The 24,334-nt window shown below is 38.5% G+C and overlaps 1 protein-coding gene across 1 annotated transcript; it reads left to right on the forward strand.

Moving 5' to 3' along the window:
• The first annotated feature begins 1,555 nt into the window (after nt 1-1,555).
• On the forward strand, nt 1,556-22,221 carry LOC134660526 (choline/ethanolamine kinase). Its single transcript, XM_063516301.1, has 9 exons — nt 1,556-1,710; nt 6,293-6,414; nt 11,202-11,346; nt 13,592-13,744; nt 14,191-14,370; nt 15,190-15,319; nt 16,752-17,068; nt 20,702-20,893; nt 22,029-22,221. The coding sequence occupies exons 1-9, from the start codon at nt 1,627-1,629 to the stop codon at nt 22,131-22,133; spliced, it is 1,428 nt and encodes a 475-aa protein (XP_063372371.1). The 5' UTR covers nt 1,556-1,626; the 3' UTR covers nt 22,134-22,221.
• The last annotated feature ends 2,113 nt before the right edge of the window (nt 22,222-24,334 follow it).

Genomic DNA, 24,334 nt, shown 5'->3' on the forward strand with positions numbered 1-24,334 from the left:
TCGTAAAATCGAACACGAAAACTGCATGATATTTATCTTTAAAATTAAAAAAGAAAACCGGAACGGACAATAATGTTTTTTTTTAGGTTTCTTTACTAGACTAGGAGTAAAAAAATTATAACCTTTTTATGACTTTACTTTTAGAATAAGTTATTGCCAAAACCTTTATTTTTAATTACACATTTATTGCTGACTGTACTTAACGCCCAAAAAATTTAACTTTACAAATTCATAATATAAGTGTGTAAGTGCAGAGTTTCAAATCGATACAGCTATAAGTAGGAGGTTAAAATCGATTTGCAATTTGTTTTTTACATTGTTATTTACATAACAATACACGTTAATTTAATTCATGTGTGTTAAAATTAAATTTAGTTAAAAAAATCCCTACCATTTCTCATTTCGGTATATTATTTTATTTTTTTTGTGGTTAGGAGAAAAACGCAATAAATTAAAAACGGCGGTAAATTAGATATTTGTTAATTGGAACTAATTGTTTTGTAATTTAAAATCATTCGTAACTGGAGATAGTCGATAGAGAGCAAAAAAAAACTACAGTATACTTTACATAATACACAATTTAAAAAACCCTTAATTCTAAATAAAAACATTCCTAAGTATATATTACTGCTACGGTTTCAAGTAAGTTAACAAATATTGTTTGCGATATAGGTATTTTAATCATATTTCCTCACATTTACTGAGAAAGTACTATGCATACTATAGTGGAAACATGCATTTTCTGACTCGCATCTTTAGCCAGAAAGCCTTATCTTCGTGACGTAGAGGCCTCGTCAGAAAATGCCTGTCTATCCATCCCTCAGTGACAATATAATGTGTTTTTTTTTTGCATTGAATCATGCCATTGCCACCCACCGGACTAGACCTACCGGTGACGTATGCCGGCTTGCGACTTGCGATAACTATTACATGTTTTGAACTTGATATCAAAAAGCTATCACGGTTAATATGTATATGATTGATAGGTGTGCATTGAAACCGAAATAAAGTGAACAAGTAAATATAATATTTTCCGCATTATAACTTAGTCCGTCAAACAAGTTAGTCAGTAGAAAAAAACGAGAAATACAAATTTTCTATGGGACGATAACACTTCGCGCTTGCATTTTTTAAATTTGCCGCTTTTTTCTTTTGACGAAAATGGCTAAACCAAGACTTGACAGACATATTTAGTAGGTACTTACTAGCAACCTGCCCCGGCTTCGCACGGGTTACAAAAAACCTAAATAAATTACACATCTAAACCTTCCTCAAGAATCACTCTATTCATTGGTGAAGCCGTGAAGACCGTATGAAAATTCGTTCAGTAGTTTTTAAGTTTATCTTAAACATACATACAAAAATTCGTACTTCATGTTCGTATATGTTTTGTGATCGTCACGAATAAAAATCTTTTATCTATTTCTTTAGACATTGTTTTATAAGGTGTAGTGATTTCTAAATAAAATACGGGAAAATAAATTTATTATACAGGCAACACTGTTATCACGCCATTGTCGATAAAACCCGAAAAGTCCGAAAACACTATTTGCGCATGTCAGTGTCAGTCCCGTACATTAATTGTTTTTGGATTTGGATCTCCTCTACCGAATTTAACTAGTTTTAATGTCTTTTACAATTAGAAACCTATCAAGAATAGCGAAGCAATGTTACAGAACCTACAAAGATATGGCTAAAGACAGTTATCGGGTATGTTTCGTTTGATTAACTTAGTAAATTAACTGACGAGACTCGCGGAATGGAATCGTTTCACGTTTTTGAAGGTTTTACGCATATTTTTTAGCACTCAGTATGATGTAACCTTGTAATACAATGTTGAGAATCTGCAGCTACGATGTTCATTCAATACTGGCGGCGCTATCGGTGTTTTTTTACCATTTTTATGCCGTTTTTATTTCGGCCTCGACTTATTCGAATACTATGTGAATACTTAATTTCATGGTCAATAACTTTCTTTGTTTATGCATCTTCCTGCTTCCTTATCAAAAACTCCGGATATGGATGTATTTCTATAATTTAAATTGATTGTATCTTATGAGAACATTTCTGTTAAACGATAAGTAGGTAATAGTTAATATTGTTTCCTTTATATAAGGCTTACTACTGCCGATAACCCTGTCATAAGTCACAGGAACAAGCCCGTTTAAAAAGTAATTCTACTATCCTATTTATATGGTTCAAATTCATAAACAGCCCATTCGGACATAACATGTTTTGATATCTCCATAAAAAAACCTGCTTGTGGATGACTGATTGTTCTCCTATTCAGCTGTTAGATAAATTTGAACCTTAATACTATCGTAATAATTGCTTTTTAACACATTGTTGCTTTGGTACATGCCGAAGACAGTTTTGCTCAAGGCTTTTGTTTAACAGATAGGAGCTCAAGCGGAAAAAATCATTTCAGAAAATTTCTACATAAATAATAAGTAAATATTATATTATAGGACATTTTTACACAAATTGAGTAAGCCCCACGGTAAGCTCAAGAAGGCTTGTGTTGTGGGTCTGGGTACTCAGACAACAATATATATAATATATAAATACTTAAATACATAGAAAACAACCATGACCCTGGAACAAATATCTGTGCTATCACCCTAAATGCCATTACTGGGATTCAAACCCAGGACCGCGGCTTCACAGGCAGGGTCACCCACTAGGCCAGACCGGTCGTCAAACTGTCAGAATCAGCAACGGAACTGTGTCTATCTATAAATGAATGAGACATTGCATACTTAGCTTAGGCAATCTTACTTGTGTTTGAGTCAGTATAGATAAGATAATTAGTGGAAATAATAATTCTTTGTAGAAACTGTACTAAATTAACTGGTATAATTTATTACTATCACTGCGGAAAGAGAAGAGCCGTGGAATGTATTGGGCCCAATACATTCCACGACTCTTCTCTTTCTGAACAGACTCAACAAGTACAATACCTATTACAGTCATGCGAGTACCGCCTATATGATTCCGGTTTTTCTATAGATTCTCTATTATCTATTAAGCCCTTTTGTTCTGAGTTAGAGTATGTCTCTAAGCTCAGTGTGCCGCTTGGCAAAGGCCTCTAGCTCTTTCCATTGGGGTCTGTCGTGGGCCACTTCTCCATTTCGGGCCCGCTGTGAGATTGAGTTCATCCTCCCATCTTGTTCGAGGTTTCCTTTGTCTCCATGTGCAACCTCTTGGGTACCAATCCGTTACAATCTAACTCCATTTTTCCTGCTTGTCTCTCAACATGTGGCCAGTCCATCTCCACTTCCGCTGGTCTTCTGGTTTCTATAGAATCTATAGATTAAAGAGTCTTTTCCTTATATTACGTGGCAAACATACCTACATAATAAGTACAATGCAAATCATACAAGTTTTGTAGGGTTCTGTACCAAAAAGGTATCAAAGGAACCCTTATGGTGCGACTCTGTCTGTCAGGGCGTCCGTCTGTCACATTTTTATCAACTTCATCAGCTTGTAAATAATTTTTATTACAGGCTTTTATTTAAACTGTTTGTTGCTATATACATATCTGTTGATTTGGTTCAAATTGGGTTTTATTATGAAAGACCAGTGACATCAAAAACAAAAAAACAACACACACATTGCAAATAACACATAAAACAATACCTTTTCTTCTGCTGTCGGGTAAACAGATCCATAAACAGTTTAGTTCATATCAGGCCATACAACTTATTATGCATTTTAAGTGCATCGTTCTGCATATATCACAGACAATAAACAAGATGCGTGGCGCATTGCGTACGTATTTGAAATGAGAAACAGATTAGTATCAACTGTAGCATGTTTTTGTAAATAAAAAAATCACTAGACATAACAAACGTACACATATTTATGTATGTATGTATGTGAACACTTTATTGTACATAAGACTGGTTAAGATACAATTAAATAGAAAATTAATTTATCGCCACTCGTTTCGAATTTCCTCTTTTCCGCACTTGTATCGTAAATAACTATTACAGTACATATGGGGCTACTTTTCCGCACTAGTGCGTAAAATAGCACTTTACGTGCGTATGTCGAAACTTTAAAGTGCCATATGTACTGTAAAACGTTGTTCGATACACGTGCGAATAGGTAATTCGCAACTCGTGTCGATTTAAAACACTCCCTTCGGTCGTGTTTTAATTTATCGCCACTCGTTTCGAATTTCCTCTTTTTCGCACTTGTATCGAAAATAACTATTTCACCCTTATATCACTTAAGCTTGCTATTTCTCAAATCGATAATGCTTCCCCGCGATTCAAAGTACCCAGTTTACGGTATTCATGTTTATTCTATGTTTTTATTCATTTGTTTGTTTGTTTTCATTCAAACACTATAAAAATAACGTGACGGTTTCAATGAAATGTTATGATCGTTTTATCTCAAATCTCAAGGCTCAGATATACCTAGGGAAGCTGAACCATAACATAAATGCCAGCCGATAATGCTTTCTTCAAGTAAATAGTACTTAAATACCGATATGCCGATTGTTTTTTATCTTTAGCCTTGCACGCGTGGCTGTGTACTGTGTACTACGATTTTATCTGTCATATTGTGTGTAATTTTTCATATCTGATGATACGAAGACATTGTCTGATATTTTGCCAGTTGCTTCTGGAAGGAGTTACATCGTGAGAAAACCGAACTAACCCGATATACTTTTTTTCTGAGTGGGAAGGTACGAAGGCAGCTTTCGTAAAAACGATCCGCTCCGTAGCGAACGAAACGCAACTGTCACTGTCACACTAATATGGTAGAGTGATAGAGAGATACAAAGCGATTCGATGGCGAACCGATAGCGTTTGTCACCTTGGCTAGGCCGCCTGCTTGCGCTAGTTCTTGGCGTTTGTCAAGCGGGACCATAATGTGTGATTCATCATCATCAGCCCGTTGCAGTCCACTGCTGGACAGGCGTCTCCCAAGGTACACCACAGAGCCCGGTCTGCCGCTATATGCATCCAGTCGCTGCCGGCTCTCCTTTGCAATAATACATTATTTGATAATGTATGATTGCTGATTGTAATTTGTATATGCAGTCATTTTTATACTATCGTAGACGATTATCTGATGTATGATTGCTGATTGTAATTTGTATGCAGTCAGTTTTATAGTATCGTAGACGATATCCTCAAGGATATACCGTTATCGACCCCGATAGCATAAAAGCGCATACAATCTCATACACCTTGATCCACTGTTTTATCGTGTCGATAAATCGTACTGTTGCCATGGACGACCACGATAAACTATAAAACGATAGCGCCCATCCGCCAAATATTATCTGACGTGCTTGTTTCGACCTTCGACCTTTAGTGACTTTAGTCTATCGATTTTCAGCGCTAGAAATATCTAGATGCTGTTTTGGTATTCAAATTCATATTTGACACTAGACTTTATATTGATTAACGGAATTGAGCACGAATTTATTAGGTACCTAGTCATTTATGTTATGCCCCTCACGTCAAATGATGGTCCCTATGACAGTCCTAAAAAAACGGGACTCTATTACTAAGACTCCACTGTCCGTCTGTCACCAGGCTGTATCTCATGAACTGTGATGGCTAGACAGTTTAATTTTTACAGTTGATATATTTCTGTTGCCGCTGTAACAACAAATACTAAAACAGAATAAAATAAATATTTAAGTGGGGCTCCCGTACAACAAACGTGATTTTTTGAGGTTTTTTGCGTAATGGTACGGAACCCGTCGTGCGCGAGTCCGACTCACTGTCGGCCGGTTTTTATATTAGGTACTTACAATGAAAACTTATTTAATAGGAATTATTAGGTACCTAACTAGGTACCTAGGTAGGTAGGTAGGTATTAGGAACTTTATTTCGAACCTCAGTTCGTCCGATTACGCACGTTATCGAATTGAAGTGCCTACTTATATTGCAGTATTTGCATGTCAATATGGCCTTGACTGGTTTAATCTACCTACTGGAAAACTCAGAAGTCGTAATATGGGTTTTCGCTTATCCAGTTGGTACGTAAAGAATCGCGGCATTCGCGGCTTATTTATTTATCGTATATCATACGTGACTTGTGCCATACGATAAATAAATAAGGCACAACAGTTATGGAGTCTGTGCGGAAAGAGAAGAGTCGTAGAATGTATTGGGTCCCATACATTTCACGACTCTTCTCTTTCCGCACAGACTACCTAGTATATTCCTAGCGGACGCCAGTACAGTACCATCTACCTATCGAATACGAAGAACGAATTTGTTGAAGAAAATGCATGATTAATACAATTAAACATATTTAATTTCAGAAACTGCAGTTGTGCGGTACGGAGGAGGAGATGCGTGACGTGGCGGCGAGGATCTGCAGGAACTACCTCCACGGAGCCTGGAAGACGGTAGACCCCTCGGAGCTGGACTTCAAGAGGATCAGGTCAGTTCTCTGCAGGAACTAGCTCCACGGAGCCTAGAAGACGGTGGACTGGACCCCTCGGAGCTGGACTTCAAGAGGATCAGGTCAGTTCTCTGCAGGAACTACCTCCACGGAGCCTGAAAGACGGTAGACCCCTCGGAGCTGGACTTAAGAGGATCAGGTCAGTTCTCTGCAGGAACTAACTCCACGGAGGCTGGAAGACGGTAGACCCTCGGAGCTGGACTTCAAGAGGATCAGGTCAGTTCTCTGCAGGAACTACCTCCACGGAGCCTAGAAGACGGTGGACTGGACCCCTCGGAGCTGGACTTCAAGAGGATCAGGTCAGTTCTCTGCAGGAACTACCTCCACGGAGCCTGGAAGACGGTAGACCCCTCGGAGCTGGACTTAAGAGGATCAGGTCAGATCTCTGCAGGAACTAACTCCACGGAGGCTGGAAGACGGTAGACCCCTCGGAGCTGGACTTCAAGAGGATCAGGTCAGTTCTCTGCAGGAACTACCTCCACGGAGCCTAGAAGACGGTGGACTGGACCCCTCGGAGCTGGAAGGATCAGGTCAGTTCTCTGCAGGAACTACCTCCACGGAGCCTGGAAGACGGTTGACCCCTCGGAGCTGGACTTAGAGGATCAGGTCAGTTCTCTGCAGGAACTAACTCCACGGAGGCTGGAAGACGGTAGACCCCTCGGAGCTGGACTTAAGAGGATCAGGTCAGTTCTCTGCAGGAACTAACTCCACGGAGGCTGGAAGACGGTAGACCCCTCGGAGCTGGACTTCAAGAGGATCAGGTCAGTTCTCTGCAGGAACTACCTCCACGGAGCCTAGAAGACGGTGGACTGGACCCCTCGGAGCTGGACTTAAGAGGATCAGGTCAGTTCTCTGCAGGAACTAACTCCACGGAGGCTGGAAGACGGTAGACCCCTCGGAGCTGGGCTGGACTTCAAGAGGATCAGGTCAGCTTATATTTATTTATCAAACCTTACAGTACAAAAGGCGGACTTGATACCACAAAGCATTCTCTACCAGTAAAGCTTAAGGCAAAGTAGAGAGATTGTTCAACAACAACAAAAAAAGCGGCCAAGTGCGAGTCGGACTCGCCCATGAAGGGTTCCGTATTTAGGCGATTTATGACGTATAAAAAAACTACTTACTAGATCTCGTTCAAACCAATTTTCGGTGGAAGTTTACATGGTAATGTACATCATATATTTTTTTTAGTTTTATCATTCTCTTATTTTAGAAGTTACAGGGGGGGGGACACACATTTTACCACTTTGGAAGTGTCTCTCGCGCAAACTATTCAGTTTAGAAAAAAATGATATTAGAAACCTCAATATCATTTTTGAAGACCTATCCATAGATACCCCACACGTATGGGTTTGATGAAAAAAAACTTTTTGAGTTTCAGTTCGAAGTATGGGGAACCCCAAAAATTTATTGTTTTTTTTCTATTTTTGTGTGAAAATCTTAATGCGGTTCACAGAATACATCTACTTACCAAGTTTCAACAGTATAGTTCTTATAGTTTCGGAGAAAAGTGGCTGTGACATACGGACGGACAGACAGACGGACAGACAGACAGACAGACATGACGAATCTATAAGGGTTCCGTTTTTTGCCATTTGGCTACGGAACCCTAAAAACGCACAGTCAGCAGCAGAAGTTGCTAAGCGGGCGAGGTGTTCAAAATTACCTTTTCGCGCTCTTATTCTCTTAACAATAAAGACGCGTCAAGATCATTTTGAACACCTGGCGCGCTTAGCAACTATTGCTGCTGACTGTATGATAACATGCATACATATAAATATATAAGGATCTACTTTTTTCTGTTCCTAGGTATTCTATGCCGTTATACAAAGGACTAAAGGTGGCACAGTTTTTTGAATAGCATACAATTAGGATTTTAAGGGTTATTCTGCCCCTGGACAACTGCAGTTAACTGTAACCATGGCAACGGATGTCAAAAAGCTGAATCACCCATAATCATATATCTTGTCTGCGTACAAAAAATACGTCAGTTTCGTCTTTTCATTATCGTTTGTCGATAACGTTATCTTGGGTATATTCCGATGGCACACTTACAATGCCAAATGCATTCCTTGATTGTGTATGAAATATTCCACGCGCTGTACCACACAGACGCATTTTATTTAATCTACTAGCGACCCGCCCGGCTTCGCACGGCTTAACAAATTATACATAAACCTTCCTCTTGAATCACTCTATCTATTAAAAAAAACCGCATCAAAATCCGTTGCGTAGTTTAAAAGATCTAAGCATACAGACAGACAGACAGCGGGAAGAGACTTTGTTTTGTACTATGTAGTGATTAGAACTTTTTTCGGCGTTTCCACCAGAGATATGCGAGAATGCGGAGCGAGGGATGTGTTTGCAATTTGCATAGACTCAGAGAAAGAGTGATAACTCCACATCAGTTTTCTTATCAAAAAGAAAATTATTTCGTAGTCGACATCTAACGTCAAGTAGCGGACATTATCTTATCAGTTTTGCTAGTTGACAATAGATGTAGCGGCAAACAAAAACTCTAATGCTCGACAATTTTTAGCTCATATTATAACCGGATTAACCGGAAGTCTATTTTCAACTCCTTCTGCTTATAATTGTAAATTGTTTTAGGGGGGGTTGGGTTTATAAAGACTCAAGCCTGAGTCATAATCAAAACAAACAAACAACGTGTGTTAGATTAGTCATTCATGAATTTATATAATAATATTATTTTCCTCTTTCCTCATTATCCTATTTTTATTGAATTCAATTTCTTAGTATAGGTATTGATACTCATTATTCATTCTAAAATTATTTGTTTTGTCGATCTTTGAATTAATTCTTACTATAATATTATAAACCTCTTCACGCTTACCTAAACCGCTGAACCGATTTAGATGAAATTTGCTAAGTAGACAGTTTGAGGTCTGGGGGAGGTCATAGGATAGTTTTTATTAATCGTCATCATTCCAAGCAGACTAGTGTTATTTTTAAACATTTTTGTAAAAAAATAATTAAACCTTGCCGTCAAAATATTTAACCTGTTACAACTTAGCGCCACTTGCACCATCCCACTAACCCGGGGTTAGCCGATTAAACCGTTAACCCAGTGTCAAATTGTACTGGTAACTATAGTAACTCCAGGTTTAACCGGTTAACCCCGGGTTAGTGAATGGTGCAAGTGGTCCTTAGAGGACATAACCAAACGGAGACGCCTTGTCTTTTCTGTACAAAGCAGTCTTGTCAGATAAACGTCAATCTATACATTGTGTATGACCATGAATCTAGTATTAAACTGGATTGGGCATGAGTGGTGGGGATAACTGACAGAACGGGATAGACTTATGTATCTTTCAGTAGGAGTAGCAGCGAAAGCGCTATTATTGTTTGTCCTTGTCACAGTCTCACATTTTTTTTTATTCCTTACCGTAAATTAGCATGGATGATTGGTTGAATTTATTTGTTGCCCACCATAACAAATAAATTCGACCAATCATAGCGTCGTATTGCGTATGTTTTGTCCCTCACGGAGGCACGCGTAGACCACTTCTATAGGATGCTACCTTCTATGTGTATGACCATTGGCCACCTATTTTCGACAGAGGGGAACGCCTGTTACGCCTACTCCGTTTGGATATATCCTCTAAGTGTACAAGTGAGTTTATTACGCACATACATACAGACAGACGCGGCGTTGGACTTTGGTGTAGTGATTGTGATAGAACTATCTATATCTAACGTATAATAATAAAATCGATTATCTTTTTTGCTGTAAACAGGTTTAGAAAAACATGCAACGTTCCGACACAAAACATGTAAACATTAGAACTGCACGAAAAACGTAAACAAAAAATAACTCGTTTTAACTTATTCGTAAGAAAATAACGTTTCCAAGTAATTCCATCTAGTTTAACAATAACATTTCTTGCGTGAAAAAATCTAATTTAAGTTTTTACGAGATAACGTATAAAAGCTGGAGCTTTTAACGGTCAAGGTTGGGGTGACGATCGTTTCAAGGCCGGTAACTTTATATAATAAATAACCTGTAAAATTTGATGATCTCATTATAGTCAAAAAATATTCCTACGTTAAATATAGTAGGAATATACGTACATTACCTACTATAATGAAGTCTAATGTTACTGTAACTGAAAAAAAGTGAAATAAGGTGCAATATTTACAGACAGACAGACAGACACATGAGTGATCCTATAAGTGTAAGGCCTGAGTAGACGCTCGAAGCAGAGCGTTCGGCGGGGCGTGTAGCGTGGCGTCGGGGTCAGGAGTAATTTGAGCAGTGTGCACTAAGGCCGCTCCTATACGCTTGCATTTGTTTAACATGCACGCTGCACGCCCCGCCCCGCTGCACACCCAACTCGAGCGTCCACTCAGGCCTTACACTAAGGGTTCCGTTTTTAGGGTTTCGTACCAAAAAGGTACAAAAGGAACCCTTATGATGCGACTCTGTCCGTCTGTCTGTCTGTCTGTCAAATTGCTAAATATCTGAAGAACTTACTGCTGAAACTATCGATTTGTAATTTGAAATAGTCATGAACAACGCTAACCCAAACACATTGGAAGTGTATTTAATTTATTAATTATGGAAAATGCCTAACATAAAGAGGCGGCAAAATTTCAAAGTCTAGTTACTAGATCGAGTGGGATATCATTTTTTCCTTTTGAGGAACGGAATGTTATCTATTGTGAGGCAAAGATAATTTGTGTCTTATAATCATAAAGTAACCATATTTATTTTATTTTTATATTAAAATACAATGTCTTTACAGTGGCGGGCTGTCAAACTTCCTGTACTACGTGGCGTTGCCAGACGACATAACCAAGGCCAAGCTGCGGGAGTCCATGTCGGTGGATGACACCAGCTACATGGGCGGCGTCATGAGCAGGTCCTTCTCCGGCGAGGAACCTAAAAAGGTACATATTTAAACTTTATTGCCAGAAAAACACACCCACACACACATGTACACATGGCGGACTTAATACCTTAAGGACCACGCCAGCGTCTTTTGAGCGTCTATGCCAAATGGCTAAGAGGATATAACCAACGGAGACGCCTTGTCTGTAATTTTCTGTACAAAACAGTCTGCCGATTTTTCCGAGGGAGGGGCACGTCAAATGAGGAGTGTCTTTTTAAAAGGGTTTATTTTTTTCTTAGCGGTACTTCTAGAGAGAACCTTGCTCAAGAAAACTTAAGGTCCAATTTAGAAATAGATTCCCAGAAAAAATAAACCCTTTTGAAAAGACACTCCTCAAACGTATGCGTAACGTAAAAATAGCCAGTCAGATAAACGTCAGTCCATACTCCATACATTGTGTATGACCATTGGCCGCCTATTTTCGACAGAGGGGAACGCCTGTTAATGGCTAATCCGTTTGGTTATGTTTATGTCCTCTAAGGCAAATGGCGTCGGTATTACTGAATCGCGATTAGAAAGGGATTGAGATAGCTGTCAATCCATATTGATTTTGACGTAAGTGTATGGAAATCTGTTATTTCTAATCCCTTTCTGATCGCGGCATGATAATAACTGATTGTCAAAAGTTGACGTTTGACAATTCAGTGACCGCAAAACATATGCATATGGTGCAGTACAGCGCCATCTGTTTTGGAAGACAAACTTAGGGGCACGTTTTTTTCTTAGACTTTTTTCTTTTGATTATAATCAATTCTCTTTAGTGATACAGATGTAGTGCAATAATTGTTTTCCATCGTATTTTCTCGGAAACCTTCGTATTTGTCATGCTACTTCAGTCAACCTCAGTACTTTTTGTACCGAGACTGACTGAAATAGCAAGACACGTTCGTTTCCGTGAAAATACGATGGAAAATAATTATGCACCACATCCGTACTGATATAATTAATTTACGTTATCTGATTATGTGTATTTACTCTACGATTTACAAGTCTAAGAATTAATTGTACAACTGATATCACTGCCTACATGACAGATAATGAGATAACAACAATAGGTGATACAACTATATTAATTATGTATAAACAATACATGTAGGATTGAATTTAAAAGTGGAAAAATTACTGTCTCGGGTGAGACTTGAACTCACGGCCTCTGGATCGATACTCCAGCGCTCTGCCATCTGAGCCACCAAGACCTCATCCATAGCCAGCAAATCTTTCCACGATATGGGTCAAAGGGACCCTAGCGACCTATACCGTAAGAGCGTTACACTTCTTAAACGGCTACCGGAGTTTCAATTTACCGGAGTTTATGGGAAATTCACCATACCAATTTTAATTTTTAACAAGCAGAAACATCTGCGAACGATGCTAGGGTCCCCTTGACCCATATGGTGGAAAGATTTGCTGGCTATAGATGAGGTCTTGGTGGCTCAGATGGCAGAGCGCTGGAGTATCGATCCAGATGCCGTGAGTTCAAGTCTCATTCAAGACATTAATTTTTCCACTTTAATTCATTCTAAGATTACAAGTAGGATTATTTTGCTAAGGTATTTTTCCAATGCCTATGTCGTATTTTTAGGGTTCCGTACCCCAAAAGGAAAAAACGGAACCCTTATAGGATCACTCGTGCGTCTGTCTGTCCGTCTGTCACAGCCTTTTTTCTCCGAAACTACTGGACCAATTAAGTTGAAATTTGGCACACATATTTAAGTTTGTAACCCAAAGACGGACGTGTGACGTATACAAATGAATTTTAAATATGGAAGCCACTTTTGGGGAGTAAAAGAGCAAATTAAAAAATAAAGTTTTTCAAACTATATCGTGTTACATATCAAATGAAAGTGCTCATTTTGAGAATCTCAAATATATTCTTTTTACAAGCTTTTATTTAGTTTCACGTGGCCCTTTGTCGGTCTATAATCAAATCTTGCAAGTTAAATTTGACCCACTTCCCGGTTTCCGATGAAGCTGAAAATTTGCATACGTGTGTAAGTCGGGTGACAATGCAATATTATGGTACCATCGAGCTGATCCGATGATGGAGACAGAAGGTGGCCATAGGAACTCTGTGATCTAACAACGGAACCTAATTGTGTTTGGGGTTTTTAGAATTGTCTCGATGAGTATTAGTTGTCTGCGGAAAAAAAGTACAGTCAGCGATAAAAGCTTGTACCAAAAATGAAATTTTTGCCAAAAACTTTTATAATTTTAAGATAAATAGTTTATTTTTCTTTTGACAGGTTTTGCTCAGGATATACGGTCAGGTGCACGGGCAGCGCGCCATGGACGCGATCGTGACAGAATCTGTCATTTTCACGCTGCTGTCAGAGAGGCGGCTTGGGCCCAAACTGTGGGGCGTGTTTTCTGGGGGCAGGATTGAGGAGTACATTCCTGTAAGTGTTCTTGGTTTTTATTGCGAACTAGCTTATCTTACTTGAAAATAGTTGTAATGTAGGACTAACCTTATGAACCAATTTTGCATGTACAACTCTTTATATTTATAGTTTATGATGGTTCATTATTTTGTAAGTGGGTAGATTTGCACAGTGTAGTTTTTCCTCAGTCACCCGTTGATCACGAACGCTGTAAAGGGTTCGGGATGTAGTATTAATTCAATACACGCGATATAATCCATTTTAATAGTTTTATTTCATGAGTAACTATCGCGGTAACTGAAGACAATCTTAAGGGGCCCACTGATTAACAGTCCGCCGGACGGTATCGGCCTGTCAGTTAGAACAAAAATTTGACAGTTCCGAACAACTGACAGGCCGATACCGTCCGGCGGACTGGTAATCAGTGGGCCCCTTTACTTTAAAACTAATATTTTTTCCTTCAGGCCCGGTCCCTCCTAACGAAAGAGCTGGCCGAGCCGGCGCTCTCCATGAAGATAGCCGAAAAGATGGCCGCCATACATTCCATGGACATACCCTTGTCGAAGGAACCCAACTGGCTGTGGAAAACCATGGGAAAGTGGATCAAGACTGCTAAAGAGGAGAGGCTCACCGGAACAGGCAAGGTAAATAAATATAAATATCTGGGAGACCGATCTTTCCTCGGAAAACATATAAAAACTCAAAAATGTGCGTCTTCCCAGAGATAAGACCTAGCTAGATCGATTTTTCGCCCCCCAAAACCCCCATATAGCAAATTTAATCGAAATCGTTAAAGCCGTTTGCGATATCCCCGAAATAAATATATAAATATATAGGTATAAGATATGGCCCTTTAAATTTTCGACATAGTTGCGTAATCAGGTTATTATCGCACTAGTACAACAGGGCGCACACGCCATACATCAAAAATGATTTGCGTTTATGTGTGCGCGGCACGTCTGTACACGCGTCATTGTGTATGTGTGCGTAAGTCGCTCTACTGAGAGCATGCCAGAAGTCCGTCAGATTCATGTCGCGGGGCGAGGTAATCCGAGTCGGGGCGGGGCGGTGCGTGGCCGCGTTCTGTATGATATAGTATTTTATACAATCGTGATATAATGGAGAGCTTTTCAGTCGAGTTGCTGAGTTGCCTAAGTAAGGTACGAGATTGAAAAGCTTGATTATATCACTATTGTATACAATACTTTTTCTACGAGTCCACAAAAACAAAACTTAAAACTAGTAGAAGAATCATATTGAATATTATAGTTGACTAAACTGTATCGAAATGAATATTATAGTTGAGTTGGGGTCCCATAGTGAAAAAAGTATGCGATTTCACTTTGGTATACGAAGTCTTAATTCAAGCATTCCAGTCGACGAGTAGAAAAATACTATTACTTATTCTGTGCTAGTACGGTAAAGTAGCACCATATGTACTGTAATCAACTGTTTACTTACAGAATGAAGAGGAAAACAACATCATAAAACGCCTGAGAGCAGTAGATTTTGAGAAGGAGGTGGAATGGCTAAAGAAGTTCCTGTCCACAGTCGATTCCCCCGTAGTATTCTGCCACAACGATTTGCAGGAGGGTAGGTTCACTCAATCTTATTATATTATCAAACATCCAACCAGGGCTCGGAACCGGTTTTTTTGTAAAACCCAAAATAGCCCAGTATTTTTAATTATTGTATGCTTTTTACGTAGGCATGAATCATGTATTTAGGTAACACCTTCGTATTATTAGATTGTCCCATTAAAAATGAAATAATAAACCAAAGAACGAAAAAGAACGAAATAATACCGGTATTTTTTGTATGAAGAAAAAACCGGTTCCGAGCCTTGCATGCAGAGCGTTTTCCAAAAAAATAACATTTCATTCATGTCTTCAAAATATTGACTTCTTGGGCTCATTTTACTCAGAATCATATGTACATTCACGCCTCACACATGAAAAAATGTGTCCCAAGATTTCCTTTCCAGGCCCCTATTTCACCACGGTGACAGGTGCCACAATTGTCGACATCACTGTTACTGATGTCACAGGCCTCCATAGACTACAGTAACCGCTTACAATGGGACGGGCGGTGTGCTTGTTAGCCACCAACATATTAATTATAAAAAAAACTCCATTATATCGCCAATAAATAAGTACTTATTTTGCGAAGCTAATGACAATTGTCACAAGAAACACGACAATTGTCACGAAATTTCAGACACAGAACACATTTCCTGTCAAGAATTACCGAAAGTTCTATTAAATCGTGTGACAATTGTCATCATCATCATCATAAACTTTGAAAGAGAAATACCTGTTTTTTGTCGATATAATAAAGTTTTTTTAAATAATACAATGATGGTGGCAAATAAGAATACGGCCCGCCCGATGGTAAGCGGTAGCCGTAGCCCATGGATACCTGTGACGTCAGCAACAGTGACATTTATCGAATTGTCGCACCTGTCGCCGTGGTGAAATGGGGCCCAGATCGTCACATTTTTGCATGAATATTTTTTTTATTTGTATGAACGTGACGCACTGGAAAAATGTTTTTTCATACAAAATATTGGGACATATTTTTTCATGTATGAGGCGTGAATGTACAAATGATTCTGAGTAAAATGAGCCCAAGAAGTCAATATTTTGAAGACATGAATGAATGTAAATTTTTTTTGGAAAACCCGGTATTTTGCCACGGCTCATGGGAGCCTGGGGTCCGCTTGACAATTAATCCCAAGAATTGACGTAGGCACTAGTTTTTACGCGACTGCCATCTGACCTTCCAACCCAGAGGGGAAACTAGTCCTTATTGGGATCAGTCCGGTTTCCTCACGATGTTTTCCTTCACCGAAAAGCGACTGGTAAATATCAAATGATATTTCGTACATAAGTTCCGAAAAACTCATTGGTACGAGCCGGAGTTCGAACCCGCGACCTCCGGACTGCAAGTCGCACGCTCTTACCGCTAGGCCACCAGCGCTTCACCTACTTATTTCTCTATGATTAAAAAATAAATTAAATTCCAGGTAACATTCTATTACTAGAAGACGTTCACACAGACGAAGAACCGACATACAGACTACACTCATACCAAGAAGACAGTCCCAGAAAATCCTTCGACCTCTCGCAGTACGAAGACGCTAACACTGTCGATTCAGAGTCCAGCCACATTTCCGACTCAGGCGAACCGAAGCTCGTACTGATAGACTTCGAGTACTGTGCGTACAACCACAGGGGGTTCGACATTGCCAACCATTTCCAAGAGTGGGGTTTCGACTATACCAATCCGGAGCACCCTTATTATTATGAAAATCAGGAGAATCACCCGAATTTGGAGCAAAAGGTTAGTGTTATTTGAGTTTTTTTGTGTGATTGAGCTGGTTTAACCGGTTATTTGTATGAAAAAACCGGTTATATTTAAGAAAACGTTTTTATCTTTTATTTGTATCATGAAACTTTTAAAAACATGATATAAATCGGCATTTGCTTAAAATAATGTAATTAATTTAACCGGTTTTCTCTATAAACCATTGGGTTTTACCGGTTTTTGTGAGATTACATTTTAATTTTGAAGTTCCAGAATTTAGAAAATTTAAGAGGTTCGTATAGTTCATAATACATCCAATACTGAATGGTTTTCAAATGTTGTAATAATGTTATACAAAAAACTAAAACAGACTTGTGTCAAGCAAAATTGATTTATATATTTTGGATACCAAATTTCCTTCAAAATTTACCGGTTTTAATCAAGTTTATTACTCTCTTAAAACCACCGTGTAAAATGTTTTAATTCGGCTAATAAAATATATAAATTTGCAACAGCTATTGCACAGTGGTATTCACAGAATGATGGGTCTATCAATTTTTTTATTTGTAGAAAACCTTATCGAAAACACTTATTTCAGTTTTTTTGCGATATTACATGCACACAAACACACAAGTTTTTACTTCTGCCGTATTTGTGTGCAACCCAAGACACCTCACCATGCCAACAAAAACGGCAAAAAAAAAATTGATAGACGCTATGTGTTTTTGACGTACTTACAACTCATAAATGTCATAATCAATTATAATTAGAAGTTTTCACACATAAACATTTGAAAACCATTCCGATTTCATACAAAAACTCATTTTTTAGAACATAGGAAAATATTTAAGTGAAAAATTACTCTGGTTGAGGCAATACCCAAGAAATATTTGCATTCTATAAAAAATCGAACTTTCTAAACCGTAAGTTGTACGTAAACAGCAACACTCTTTAACTGTCCATCGGTGGACTTTATGTCCTTTGTAATAAGTTTTACGAACGAATTTTTTTATATGATGCCACTGTAAATATTTTCATTGATACGTGAAAGAGCCTTCGATGCCTACTTGCAATTATTTTTTTAAATTGAAACTAGTGTTGCCACAATCAAAAACTGGTATTTTGGGGGGAACCTGCCACTACGCAGCTTGTGTGTTTATGCTTCATTTTTAGACCCGGAGCTCTATGGTGTCCCATAGACAACTCGGCTGAGGACCACCTGACGTTACGGTATTTCAAAATGGCGCCGCCTCCGAGCGAAAAAAAAGTATAATTTTTGAACGAGTGTCGGTTTTCTAAATTTATTTGATCGATGTTAGCGTTTATTGATAGTCCTTCTAAACTAACTTTGCATAGACTTGGATAGAACAAAGTGAGGCAGTGTCATTCAAACGATAAACGTCATATTTTCATAGAAATTTGACATAAACGGGTGACATTTCCACAATTTGTCATTGCAAATGTCGTGCGTAGTTACCTTGGTCTGACTAAAAATCTGTCTCTTTCTGACGAGTTTTGTGTGAAAGAGAAATAAACGCGAACATCGGTGGTGTTACATTAAAAAGATTTCGCTCTAAACCTTCGACTTAATTTAATGGAGCTTTTAGTTCTTTTCTTGGTAAAAAAAAAATTGTGCCACGGTTGCATTTTATAAAACAAAAAGTCTACGAGAAAATACATAAATATGTATATTGTAAAGTTATGTAAGTATTCTGTAAGATACGTTGTCAAGAAAAGGGTTAGTTAAATCGTCTGCCATTAACCGGTAAATTTGAAACCGGTATCCATATCATACAATTAACCGGTTTTGTTTAGGTGTTCGCGGTTTACATCATTCGTTTTATATATTAAAATAAATACAAATCTTATGTATTTACCTAGATCATCTTCCTCGCGTTGTCCCGGCATAGCCTCGGGTCCGCTTGGCAACTAATCCCAAGAATAGGCATAGGCACTAGTATTTACGAAAGCGACTGCCATCTGACCTTTCAACCCTAGGCCTTATTGGGATTAGCCCGTTTCCTCGCGATGTTTTCCTTCACCAAAAAGCGACTGGTAAATATCAAATGATATTTCGTACATAAGTTCCGAAAAACTCGATGGTACGAGCGGGGGTTTGAACCCGCGACGGTTTTTTAAATTGTATGAATGCAGTTTTTCTTGTTAATAAAATCGATGACATGGTTCTTAAGAAGAGATCGTCGTATGTCTTTTAGTTTCAGATTTTCACATACTGACCGATCTAAATGGGCCACCCTGTATTTACCTAGATATACAGTAAGAATTTGAACAGCGGAATAATGCGAAATCTTTTTTTGTAACACTTGACCGCTTACTTATATATTTTTGGCTTAACGGTTCATGCTTACACAAGGTGTATGAAACATTTAGACTGTTTGTCTAAACAGTAAAACTGTCTGACTGACAGTCTAGTCTATAAAATATTTTTTTAGTACGGAACACAAAAAAATACGTACCCACATGTCGCACATAGCATATTCAGGAAATAGAGTATAATTTCCTTTTTTTTTCCCTAAAAACCCATTACTTATAGGTTATTTCTATTCAGAATCACGGTTTTTATTGATTACCTACTATTGGCACGATGACAGCAACAAAGAATCATGGAAATAATGGTTTTAAAGGAACATATATTTAATATGATTCTAAAAGCCCAATTTCAGTGTAAACATTACGATTATTAATGTTCTCTATAAGGGTTAATCAACTTTTTCTTGTCACTCGTTGCTATGGTTACGGTCTCCTGAGTCACTCTTAAAATTCTAGATTTTTCGTATTTAAATGAACCAAACTTGCATTTTATAAGACCTTTCCATAATGGGACATCTACTGAGCATGTTAGTAGAACATGGTACAGCAGTTCTTCTAACAATCTATGCTACTATTGTCTCCTCGCTGATGGGACAGAATAACAACAAGAAATAGTTGATTGACCCATAAAATAAAAGTGCAAAATTCTCCAATCGGCCATTTTGACTGAATCACCAATCAGAAGCCAGCCTGATCGTGACGTCATCACTCCATGGATGACTTACGAGTATTTCATTTAGGTATATACAAAAGTCCTTGTGATTCTGATAACCCAATGTTTATGGAAATAAGTAAATAGTACACTTAACTAAAAACTCCCTTTTTGTCTGTGTTGGGCATTGTTTACTTGATCATAATATGGAAACACATTACAAAAATAATAAAATTATCATATTCTTTTTAATTTAATATTTCTGATGTTACATATTAGAAACACATTTATTAATATAATAACTAACTATAAATTAAATATTTAAAAACTAAACTACATGTTACATTGTAAATTTTGTTGTATAGGTACCTACGCTATTTTAACGATATGTATTTATAAAATTATTGAAAAAAAAGTTTAAAAATCCATCGGTTTTTTTATCTGGTACACATAGGTACTGATTCTTTTACTGTTAGTGCATAAGTTAAGGTTACTTAAGTCAACTACCTAACTTTAAGTTTGTCTTTCAACGATAACTTTATTCCTCAGTTCAAAATTCCTTCCTGATCATATCTTTGCATATTATAAAATTTATAAACCCCATAGATCCCATGAAATATTTAAACTTTGCCAAAAACAAATTAATTTTAATTAATTTGTTTTTTAATCTCTAAAAAATTCCATAGGAAATATTCATCCGTGAATACCTGAAGCATTACAACTACTACGCGAACGACGCGAAGGACGCAACGCCATCTATCGACGACGTGAACCATCTACTCAACGAGGTTGATGCGTTCACGATCGCGACCCATCTGTTGTGGTGTCTATGGTCCATCGTCAACGCCAGTAAAAGTCAGATCCCCTTCGGTTATTGGGTAAGTCCAGGAAATTTTCATCTGCGAATACCTAAACTACTACGCGAAGGACGCAACGCCATCTATCGACGACGTGAACCATCTACTCAACGAGGTTGACGTGTTCACGATCGCGACCCATCTGTTGTGGTGTCTATGGTCCATCGTCAACGCCAGTAAAAGTCAGATCCCCTTCGGTTATTGGGTAAGTCCATATTTATAAAGGATATTTTCATCCGCGAGTATATAAACTACTACGCGAAGGACGCAACGCCATCTGTCGACGACGTGAATCATCTACTCAACGAGGTTGACGTGTTCACGATCGCGACCCATCTGTTGTGGTGTCTATGGTCCATCGTCAACGCTAGCAAAAGCCAGAACCCTTCGGTTATTGGGTAAGTCCATATTTATAAAGGATATTTTCATCCGCGAGTATATAAACTACTACCCTAAGGACGCAACGCCATCTATCGGCGATGTGAATCATCTACTCACCGGTTCTAGTCCATATTATCATCTTCCTCACGTTGTGCCATTTTGCCACGGCTCATGGGAGCCTGGGGTCCACTTGGCAACAAATCCCAGGAATTGGCGTGGCCACTAGTTTTTACGAAAGCGACTGCCGTCTGACCTTCCGACCCAGAGGGGAAACTAGGCCTTATTGGGATTAGTCCGGTTTCCTCACGATGTTTTCCTTCACCGAAAAGCGACTGGTAAGTATCAAATTATATGGGTAAGTCCATGTATTATATTTATATAGGAAATATTCATCCGCGAATACCTAAACTACTACGCGAAGGATGCAACGCCATCTATCGACAATGTGAACCATCTGCTTAACGAAATGGACACGTTCACGATTGCGACCCATCTGTTGTGGTGTCATTCAATTTTAAAACAAAACAAAATGAACTATATGTCCTATACTATAGGTTCAAACTTCGCTGGCAAAATTTGGACTTTTTTCTTGTGACATTAGTTTCTTGTAATGTAGTTGGTCAAACCAATTTGTCAGTAAATAAGAACAATGAAAACTATACTCGTCCTTTTCTTTTGGGTGCTATTGCTAGTGTAAGACAAGGATAGTATGATTCTCTTTGTCTATGTTTGAAGTGAGACAGTCGTTTGACAAAGTATTTTTTTTTCTCTTCAGGAATTCGCTATGACCCGGCTTGAATCGTACATCCGGATGAAACAGGAAGTGAAGAAAGACAAATTCGGACCACAGAAGAGAAAGATCTGCGAGGTTGACATATGAGTGCAGTGCGATACGCTATCTGTGGAATCCTTGAACGTTTGACACTTAAATATGTATATAATATACCAATAGGTACCAGTAAGGCGACTTAGGGCCACTTGCACCATTTACTAACCCAGGGTTAACCGGTTAAACCTGGAGTTAGCATGGTGTCCAGTACAATTTGACACTGGGCTAACGGTTTAATCGCTTAACCCCGCGTTAGTGGGATGGTGCAAGTAGGCCTTAGAAAAATATACCAAACTGTCCCCATCTTTGCATCGTATTATAAAGGTCTCCAGGTAATATTGTATAAGTTAAAATTAAAAAAAAAATCGCTAGAAACACACTGGTATATATTTTTTTTAAATCGACTGTCATTTATCATTGGGTATGTACTATAAGTGAAGATAACGCACCATTAGAACGGTACCGACCTAAATAAAAAAATCAACCCCTTAGAACGGTGCCGACCTACTCAAAAAAATCACCCTCAGAACGGTACCGACCTAAATCAAAAAATCACCAGAACGGTACCGATGTAAATCAAAAAATCACCCTTAGAGCGGTACCGACCTGACTCACAAACCATCCTCAGAACGGCACCGCCCTAACTCACAAACGACCGTAGTTATGCAGAAAACGACCAACTCAATTTTTTTATCAATGCAGAAAACGACCAAAGCCACTGAGTTAGGGTGTATGTCACTTTGACAAAAATAAAAAGTTGGTCGCTTTCTACAGAAATGGTCAAACCACCCTCAGAACGGCACCGACCTAACTCACAAACCACCCTCAGAACGGCACCGCCCTAACTCACAAACGACCGTAGTTATGCAGAAAACGACCAACTCAATTTTTTTATCAATGCAGAAAACGACCAAAGCCACTGAGTTAGGGTGTATGTCACTTTGACAAAAATAAAAAGTTGGTCGCTTTCTACAGAAATGGTCAAACCACCCTCAGAACGGCACCGACCTAACTCACAAACCACCCTCAGAACGGCACCGCCCTAACTCACAAACGACCGTAGTTATGCAGAAAACGACCAACTCAATTTTTTTATCAATGCAGAAAACGACCAAAGCCACTGAGTTAGGGTGTATGTCACTTTGACAAAAATAAAAAGTTGGTCGCTTTCTACAGAAATGGTCAAACCACCCTCAGAACGGCACCGACCTAACTCACAAACCACCCTCAGAACGGCACCGACCTAACTCACAAGCCACCCTCAGAACGGCACCGACCTAACTCACAAGCCACCCTCAGAACGGCACCGACCTACTTAACTCACAAACCACCCTCAGAACGGCACCGACCTAACTCAGAAAATCACCCTCAGAACGATACCGACCTAACTCATAAAGTCGCGAAGTACTTATATAACCAATCAAACAACTTCGTCAGTAGAAAAAGGCGCGCAATTCAAATTTTCTATGGGACGATAACCCATCGCCTACATTTTTTAAATTTGCCGCTCTTTTCTACTGACGGAAATGGCTTGACAGACTATAAATAATCACATGGCAGTCACTTCCGTTAAATCACACCCAATTCTAGGCGTTAAGATAACCTTTAACCATTTGAAAATGTTTCAGAAGTCTTTTCTATAGGGTATTTGACTACTAGTCAAATCAGTTTCTTTTTTCGAACTGTCAAAACGATTTTGCTTCTATGGAATTTATATGAAACACTAGCATGTGACGTCACAATCAAATTACCTACTCTTTATAGTTTTATAACGGGTTTAAAAATAGAAATTGTGTCTAAAAATAACTGTTATCTACGTTTCTTCTGGTGCTTTATTTCATGCTTGGTGTAAATAATTTATTTTAAATACAGTCAGATACCCTATTGGCATTTTATCGTCATTTATATCCAAGGTTTTTGGGACTAGCGTATGTACAGTCAGCAGCAATAGTTGCTAAGCGGGCGAGGTGTTCAAAATGATCTTGACGCGACTTTATTGTTAAGAGAATAGGAGCGTGTCAAGGTAATTTTGAACACCTCGCCCGCTTAGAAACTTTTGCTGCTGAGTGTACATAGGCCTTTGGTAAAAGACTAAAAGTTTGGTAAATAGTGAAACTGGGAGTTTTTGTATATATGAACAGTCGAGTGAAAATGAAACTGCGAATTTGGGTAGAATTTTTAGGTTAGATTTATATGAACACGCTTTTTAATAATACATTCTTATGTAATCTGTTGGAGAACGTTTAAATGTA

This window comes from Cydia amplana, chromosome 27 (genome assembly GCF_948474715.1).
Source record: "Cydia amplana chromosome 27, ilCydAmpl1.1, whole genome shotgun sequence".
Lineage (NCBI taxonomy): Eukaryota > Metazoa > Arthropoda > Insecta > Lepidoptera > Tortricidae > Cydia > Cydia amplana.

Coding starts and splice junctions, on each gene's coding strand:
- LOC134660526 (XM_063516301.1), top strand. CDS start 1,627: ATGTCTTTTACAATTAGAAACCTATCAAGAATAGCGAAGCAATGTTAC. Junction 13,745..14,190: donor GGATTGAGGAGTACATTCCT/GTAAGTGTTCTT, acceptor TTTTTCCTTCAG/GCCCGGTCCCTCCTAACGAA. Junction 17,069..20,701: donor ACCCGAATTTGGAGCAAAAG/GTTAGTGTTATT, acceptor AAAATTCCATAG/GAAATATTCATCCGTGAATA.